The sequence below is a fragment of the Drosophila sechellia genome, chromosome 2R (assembly GCF_004382195.2).
Source record: "Drosophila sechellia strain sech25 chromosome 2R, ASM438219v1, whole genome shotgun sequence".
NCBI lineage: Eukaryota > Metazoa > Arthropoda > Insecta > Diptera > Drosophilidae > Drosophila > Drosophila sechellia.
The window spans coordinates 1,986,935-1,995,712 of NC_045950.1; the positions used below are offsets into that span (position 1 = coordinate 1,986,935).

The following is an 8,778-nucleotide window of genomic DNA, read 5'->3' on the forward strand; positions in this document are numbered from 1 at the left end:
GTTTTAAGTTAATTTTACGGATTAAACAAAATTTCCTTGAAAACATATGGAAAAATATTGTGTTACATTATGAAAAATTTGAATAAAATACACTTTAATTTAATAAAAGTGGCAAACGAGTATATGAGTCATTATGTAGTATTGAGAAGAGACTTTATGGCAGCATCAACTTATGCTTGAATCTGGACACCTTGAAAATGATTACGGTGGATAAAATTGAAAGTCGATGTATCAAGAAAAGCGGTAAAATGTTAGAAGAAACAAATATGTACAACAATAGTAAAACAGTTAGCGATAGTGTTAGTCAAGGTAGTAGTAAAAGTCAAATGATTAGTGACAAGGTTAAAAATAAATTAGAGAAAGCTGTCAATGCTGAAATAAGCACAGCGGAGAGGGAAATGCTTGAAATTAATGTAATAGATGACTCAATTGATTACCAAATAGGTGATCAGGTGGATCATAATATGAAATGTCAATTTATTGAGTTGGTAGAAAACTGTTATGTTAATAAAGAAAGACCGAATGAACCGGAGATTCGGTGTGAAATACAATTAAGATTAAATGACCCGAAACCGTTAGTTGTTCTCCTAGAAGATTAGCGTATACTGAAAAAGAAAAGCTGCAGATTATCTTAGATGAGTATCTAAAAAACGGAATTATTAAACCGAGTGATTCAGAGTATGCATCTCCGATAGTGTTAGTGAAAAAGAAAACAGGAGACCTAAGGTTATGTGTTTATTACAGAAAACTTAACAAGACAATGGTCAAAGATAATTATTCTTTACCATTGATTGATGATCTGTTGGATAGATTAGTAAATAAAACGATATTCTCGAAGTTAGATCTTAAACATGGCTACTTTCATGTTTTTGTTAATAAGGAATCAATGAAAAATACATCTTTTATGACGCCTTTAGGACAGTTTGAATTTTTAAGGATGCCAATGGGGCTGAAAAATGCACCGGCGGTCTTTCAGAGATTTATTAGTAGAATTTTCGAGGATATGATAAGGCAGGATAAAGTTATTATATATATGGATGACATTATGATAGCTAGCAAAGGAATTAAGGAACATATGGAAGTACTTAGGGAAGTTTTTGACAGGTTGACGACGAACAAATTAGAGCTGAGAATGGATAAATGTTAGTTTCTGCAATCGAGTGTACAATATTTAAGATTTTTAATAACAAGTAAGGGAATACAGGCCAATGACAAGGGAATAGAAGCAATTAGAGATTTTCCAGTACCAGATAAGGTGCATGGTGTCAGAAGCTTTTTAGGATTGTGTTCATATTTTAGAAGATTCATTAAGGGTTTTTCAACGATTGCAAAACCTTTATATAACTTATTGGCCGCCACGCCAGTCTCTGCTAAGAGTGCTCGCTAATCGTAGTTGGGCTGGAGCTGGTAACTCTCAAAAATTTCCACACCTCCGGGCCGGACTAAGGTGTCATTCGACCCGTGCCGAAAGTCTGCCAGGCTGGGGGCCCGTGTAATAACTAGCCCAGTCGATAACGGAGAGTCCGGGCACGTGGCGTCCGCCCGGTCTAGTTAGCCTTACCCGGGTACTGCGGATCTCTGCCCGGGCGGACCTTTTATTTCTCGGCAACTCGTGGGTATTATGAGGAATAGACCAAATAATTTTAAAATACCGCAGGCCCGAGAGGAGGACACCTACTTCGACAGTGGCCGTCTCCACTGCATTCCTTGAGCTAATCAGGACAGCCTCAGTCTTCTCCGGCGCCAGTTCTAGCCCCATTGAACTGAGCCAATGTTCAATGGCACTGATGTTTTGGTTACACCTTTCCTCGGCCTTGCCGGGATGCTTGTCAACAACGAACAAGGCCACGTCGTCCGCGAAGCCTACGATCTCGCTCCGCCCGACCAGCGGTAGGCGAAGTATCCCGTCGTACATGGTGTTCCACAGTGTTCAGAAAAATAGCTGCGGATGATCCTGACTAGGTAGGCTGGGACGCTGAAGCCAATTAGTGCTTCTAGGATCCGGTCCCATCTCGCTGTGTTGAAGGCGTTCCTGATGTCTAGTGTGACCATGAGGCAGTACTCTTTGCTACCCCCCTTCCATCTGATGCCCTCGATTGCTTGGACCGCGTCGACGGTGGACCGCGCTTTCCTGAATCCAAACTGGGACCGTAAGAGGTCACCCGCGTCGGCGATAGCCCTCTCTAGCCGAATGCACTCTAGTTTCTTCAGGAGCTTGCCAGTTCCATCGATGAGGCATATTGGCCGGAACGAAGAAGGCTCCTCGGGTGGCTTTCCTGGTTTTGAGAGGAGCAGCAGCTTTTGAACTTTCCAGCAACTCGGGAAGACTCATTCCGTCAGGCACTTGGTGAATGCCTTCGCAAATAAGTCTGGCTGGAGGTAGAGAGCAAGCCGAAGCGCCCAGATCGGGATGCCGTCGGGCCCGGGGGCCTTGCCGTCCTTTAGCAGTTTTGCCAGATCCAGGATCTCTTCACTGCTGACCGTGGCGTTGGTTTCGACGTGGTCCCCTGTGGCTGGGTCGGCGGGGCGTAACCCATCCATCACAGGGAACAGATGTTCCGCTACACTGCGGAGCATCGCTGGGTCCAGTAGCTTGGGAGTCCGCAAGAGGATTAGTACAGAAGAATGAAGAACTTGGACTTTTTCTTAGCATGCATCCAAAGCATGCATGTGGTTGCATGCAGATCCAGAACGTGTATTGCTACCAACGGAGCAGTTGGCGGCTGAGCTGATATCAATGTTTGGTGAGAGGTAGTCGAAGTTAGAAACAAGGAGAAAATTTGAGGAACGAAAATGGACAGCGGGCGAAAGCTTTGTTGCTTATGGAGACGATAAGGTGATGCTTGCACATGGAATAAAAATGGATGAGGAGGAATTGGTGGCGCTCCTCATTGAAGGTATTCCGAATCAAATGCTACGTAACCAAGCCCGTATCCAATGCTTTGAAGATATCCAGCACATAAAGCGGGCATTTGCGGAAGTGAAACTACCGAATATGGATGAAGCAGACAAGAAGGTGGCATCGGTGAACAATAATAGCAGCACACTGGGACACTGGGCCAAAGAGTGCAGGAAGCCAAAGCGCGAAAAAGGGTCATGCTATGCCTGTGGTGAGATGGGGCACTTTGCAGCGAAGTGCCTGAAAAACAAGAATGGGGATGAAAACAATTACGTAAGATATTTTGAAATTAATTTTATGAACAATTCTAAAACAAAATTTATTACAGCATGCCTCATAGACACGGGAAGCCCCATTTCGTTCATAAAAACTAGTAAAGTACCTAAAGATGTTATTGAAGTACCAGTTTTAAGTTAATTTTACGGATTAAACAAAATTTCCTTGAAAACATATGGAAAAATATTGTGTTACATTATGAAAAATTTGAATAAAATACACTTTAATTTAATAAAAGTGGCAAACGAGTATATGAGTCATTATGTAGTATTGAGAAGAGACTTTATGGCAGCATCAACTTATGCTTGAATCTGGACACCTTGAAAATGATTACGGTGGATAAAATTGAAAGTCGATGTATCAAGAAAAGCGGTAAAATGTTAGAAGAAACAAATATGTACAACAATAGTAAAACAGTTAGCGATAGTGTTAGTCAAGGTAGTAGTAAAAGTCAAATGATTAGTGACAAGGTTAAAAATAAATTAGAGAAAGCTGTCAATGCTGAAATAAGCACAGCGGAGAGGGAAATGCTTGAAATTAATGTAATAGATGACTCAATTGATTACCAAATAGGTGATCAGGTGGATCATAATATGAAATGTCAATTTATTGAGTTGGTAGAAAACTGTTATGTTAATAAAGAAAGACCGAATGAACCGGAGATTCGGTGTGAAATACAATTAAGATTAAATGACCCGAAACCGTTAGTTGTTCTCCTAGAAGATTAGCGTATACTGAAAAAGAAAAGCTGCAGATTATCTTAGATGAGTATCTAAAAAACGGAATTATTAAACCGAGTGATTCAGAGTATGCATCTCCGATAGTGTTAGTGAAAAAGAAAACAGGAGACCTAAGGTTATGTGTTTATTACAGAAAACTTAACAAGACAATGGTCAAAGATAATTATTCTTTACCATTGATTGATGATCTGTTGGATAGATTAGTAAATAAAACGATATTCTCGAAGTTAGATCTTAAACATGGCTACTTTCATGTTTTTGTTAATAAGGAATCAATGAAAAATACATCTTTTATGACGCCTTTAGGACAGTTTGAATTTTTAAGGATGCCAATGGGGCTGAAAAATGCACCGGCGGTCTTTCAGAGATTTATTAGTAGAATTTTCGAGGATATGATAAGGCAGGATAAAGTTATTATATATATGGATGACATTATGATAGCTAGCAAAGGAATTAAGGAACATATGGAAGTACTTAGGGAAGTTTTTGACAGGTTGACGACGAACAAATTAGAGCTGAGAATGGATAAATGTTAGTTTCTGCAATCGAGTGTACAATATTTAAGATTTTTAATAACAAGTAAGGGAATACAGGCCAATGACAAGGGAATAGAAGCAATTAGAGATTTTCCAGTACCAGATAAGGTGCATGGTGTCAGAAGCTTTTTAGGATTGTGTTCATATTTTAGAAGATTCATTAAGGGTTTTTCAACGATTGCAAAACCTTTATATAACTTATTGGCCGCCACGCCAGTCTCTGCTAAGAGTGCTCGCTAATCGTAGTTGGGCTGGAGCTGGTAACTCTCAAAAATTTCCACACCTCCGGGCCGGACTAAGGTGTCATTCGACCCGTGCCGAAAGTCTGCCAGGCTGGGGGCCCGTGTAATAACTAGCCCAGTCGATAACGGAGAGTCCGGGCACGTGGCGTCCGCCCGGTCTAGTTAGCCTTACCCGGGTACTGCGGATCTCTGCCCGGGCGGACCTTTTATTTCTCGGCAACTCGTGGGTATTATGAGGAATAGACCAAATAATTTTAAAATACCGCAGGCCCGAGAGGAGGACACCTACTTCGACAGTGGCCGTCTCCACTGCATTCCTTGAGCTAATCAGGACAGCCTCAGTCTTCTCCGGCGCCAGTTCTAGCCCCATTGAACTGAGCCAATGTTCAATGGCACTGATGTTTTGGTTACACCTTTCCTCGGCCTTGCCGGGATGCTTGTCAACAACGAACAAGGCCACGTCGTCCGCGAAGCCTACGATCTCGCTCCGCCCGACCAGCGGTAGGCGAAGTATCCCGTCGTACATGGTGTTCCACAGTGTTCAGAAAAATAGCTGCGGATGATCCTGACTAGGTAGGCTGGGACGCTGAAGCCAATTAGTGCTTCTAGGATCCGGTCCCATCTCGCTGTGTTGAAGGCGTTCCTGATGTCTAGTGTGACCATGAGGCAGTACTCTTTGCTACCCCCCTTCCATCTGATGCCCTCGATTGCTTGGACCGCGTCGACGGTGGACCGCGCTTTCCTGAATCCAAACTGGGACCGTAAGAGGTCACCCGCGTCGGCGATAGCCCTCTCTAGCCGAATGCACTCTAGTTTCTTCAGGAGCTTGCCAGTTCCATCGATGAGGCATATTGGCCGGAACGAAGAAGGCTCCTCGGGTGGCTTTCCTGGTTTTGAGAGGAGCAGCAGCTTTTGAACTTTCCAGCAACTCGGGAAGACTCATTCCGTCAGGCACTTGGTGAATGCCTTCGCAAATAAGTCTGGCTGGAGGTAGAGAGCAAGCCGAAGCGCCCAGATCGGGATGCCGTCGGGCCCGGGGGCCTTGCCGTCCTTTAGCAGTTTTGCCAGATCCAGGATCTCTTCACTGCTGACCGTGGCGTTGGTTTCGACGTGGTCCCCTGTGGCTGGGTCGGCGGGGCGTAACCCATCCATCACAGGGAACAGATGTTCCGCTACACTGCGGAGCATCGCTGGGTCCAGTAGCTTGGGAGTCCTTGAGTATGCCTTCTTGACCGCCACCTTGTAGGCACTTCCCCATGGGTCGCTGTCGGCAGAATCGCATAGGTCGAGGAAGCATTTGCGCTTGCTCTCCCTTATGGCTATCTTGAGAGCTTTTCTGCGGGCTCTGTACTCGGATTGACGTTCGGCAAAGGACTCCGCACCTCTCGCGCGTTGGTAGCGACGTCTGGCGGAGAGGCACTCTCGACGAGCCGTCTCTATCTCCTGGTTCCACCAGTAGACAGGGGCTCTTTGTCGACTATGCGTCCTGCTCGTTTACATGCTGACATCGCACGCGGCCTTCAGCCGCCTCATCAGCTCCACTGCCGTCAGCTCGGCTCCTTGTCTGATCGCCGTGGGTAGGAACTGCTCTCGAAATACCTGCGCGTCCAGAGTGTCCGTCTTGTATTTAATCCTGGCTTGGGCTGTTGTCTGGGCTTGGGACGAGGGAGGGCCTGCCCCAAGAGGGCATGGCCAAGTGGTCACTACCAGTGTAATCCTCGCTGAGTCTCCACCTCGTTATCCTGTACGACGAGCCGCTAGTGAAGGTGAGGTCTATCACAGCCCAGTCTGGCGCGCCTGAACGTGTGCCGGTTTCCACGGTTAAGAAGAGCCAGGTCCAACATCGCGAATGCCTCCAGCACCATCCTGCCTCTCGCGTTGGTGGTTGAGCTGCCCCAGCTCTCTGGCCATGCGTTGAAGTCGCCCGCTATGAGAACCTGGGTGCGGCCTCTAGCATCCGTTGCCAGTCTATCTAGTGCCCGGCTGAATGCGATTAGGGTCAGACTGGGAGCTAGGTATACGCTGTACACCCACCATCTGCCTACCCTAGCCCTAACAAATCCGATGTCCGAAAGAACATCGGTTAATTGCTGGGCTTCTCAGCTGCACCTCCAGATCGCTGCTTTCTTGGTGCGGTCGAAAGCCCAGTCTGGGTTATCCAACGTCCGGTAGGGCTCGCTGAGTAGCGCAAGCTCCACTCTGCGTTCACGCACCGTCTGCACTAGCAGGTCTTGGGCTGCCGTGCAGTGATTCAGGCTTAGCTGAATCAGACGCATCATTGCAGTGCCTTTGGTGCTCCTTTGCCCGCCAATGGGCACTTCCGGGTGTCTATTTGGTGGTTGGTCGCTTGGCTTCCTCTGCTTGCGCACAAGAAGCACTTAGCTTCGTTATGGCACTCAGCGGCCTTGTGTCCCGCGGTCCCACATCTGAAGCAGCACTGGCTTCTGTCAACGGTGCTTCTGCAGTGGGCCGCTATGTAGCCTTCATACAGACATCTGAAGCATCTTTGGCGTGGCTCCAGCTCCTTGATCAGCTATTGGGACCATCCTACCCTCAGCTTGCCACGCTTGATCAGCGGGTCCGCCAGATTGGCTGGGACTGATATTGAGCAGGGGAAAAAAAGTTGCGACGATGGGAGATATACCGCTCCAGCTCGGTCGCCAGAGCCCCGAGATTATAGTGTGCCGCCTTCGCGGGGGGGTTGGCTATTGGTCTGCTCCTCGACTTTTTACACTCTTCTTCTGCCTCTCCTGCTCGATTTATGGATCTGTCTCCGGGTTTCCATGGAATGTTGCCAAGGATAACCGTTGGCCGCCCATTTATGTTTGCTACGCCCGGAGAACAGATCGTTAGGTGATTTCCGTAGCTGCTAGCTTTTGTCAGTGAGAGCACTGAGAAGAAAGCGCCACCTATGCCAGGGAACTCGTGCAGCCGAGCAGCGCTGCCAGACCTGGGAGCTTTTGCGGTTTGCCAGCACTGCTATCCCAGCTGACTGCGTTGTCAGCTGGCGTGACTGGCATGTGGCAGCCACCACAACAACACACGGGACGAAGAGAAAATAGCGAAGAGAAAGTTGTTTGCTACTCTCACCCTGTCCTGCCCCATGGCCCTGAAGATCGTCGTCGGCGGGCGATCCCTGGACCCTTGGAGCTGTGCCTACTGCTGGTGAGTACGGCCCAAACATTGTGCGTTAGGGACAGCCGCTCCTGTCTCTGTCGGGCCGGCGCGACCCGGAAAATTTAGAGATTTTCCAGGAGCGCAACCTCGATGCACTTCGTGCGCGCGCACGACTCGGCTCGGGATTGTTAGGATTAGATAAGTGTTCCCATCTAAAAAAATTATTTCTTCATGTCGCTTATTTTTGTGAGTCAAGGGCTGGTACTGGTACGTACGACTTTATCAAAATCGTAAAACAAGAAACAGCAGAGAACCTTGAATCAAAGTTATGGGTGTAGCGCAGTTTTATACTGAATTTAATTCGGAGACTAGCTATAATATTTGGACGTTGAGAGGGGATATCAAGAAATAAATTACATAATAATCAGAAGTCTAGGAATGGAAACAGCCATATATTCCCTTAACTAATAAGAAAAATGTATTTACAGTTTTTGAACTTAGAAAAAGTCAGAAATGATGGACTCAGACCGAGTTAGTGTGTATTGATTTTGTATGCTCGAACGAGATTCTGAATCGATGTGCATATGTGTAAAGTACGAAATCGAGTTATAAGCGACTAAATTGTACAGCATAAACAGATATCTAAGCACTGCAATCGCGAGAGTACAAAATAGATAGCGAGCGCGATAGAGGTAACAATAGATAACAATATATAATTGCACAGCTGACGTGCCGTAGAGCTTAATTGTGTCTCCAAAGTAGCAACGAACAACGTTGAGCTGGTTGTATTTTCCTGCCGCTAAAACCCGCACGCCTTTCAATCCGAATCTATCTCGTCAGCGACTGTCGTGGTGTTCTTTTGAGGTTACAGCGTTTGGGTGCGCATTCATATCTATATAAATTAAAATGATAGCTATGCAAAAGGGTATATAGGGAGTTTCTCTCAGAGCACACCCCAAAATGTAAGT

General features: G+C 46.3%; 1 protein-coding gene across 1 annotated transcript; it reads left to right on the plus strand.

Annotated features, from left to right (window-relative positions):
• The first annotated feature begins 2,345 nt into the window (after nucleotides 1–2,345).
• On the plus strand, nucleotides 2,346–3,304 carry LOC116800488. The gene is made up of 2 exons (XM_032715759.1): nucleotides 2,346–3,172; nucleotides 3,228–3,304. The coding sequence occupies exons 1-2, from the start codon at nucleotides 2,840–2,842 to the stop codon at nucleotides 3,237–3,239; spliced, it is 345 nt and encodes a 114-aa protein (XP_032571650.1). The 5' UTR covers nucleotides 2,346–2,839; the 3' UTR covers nucleotides 3,240–3,304.
• Nucleotides 3,305–8,778: the final 5,474 nt, after the last annotated feature.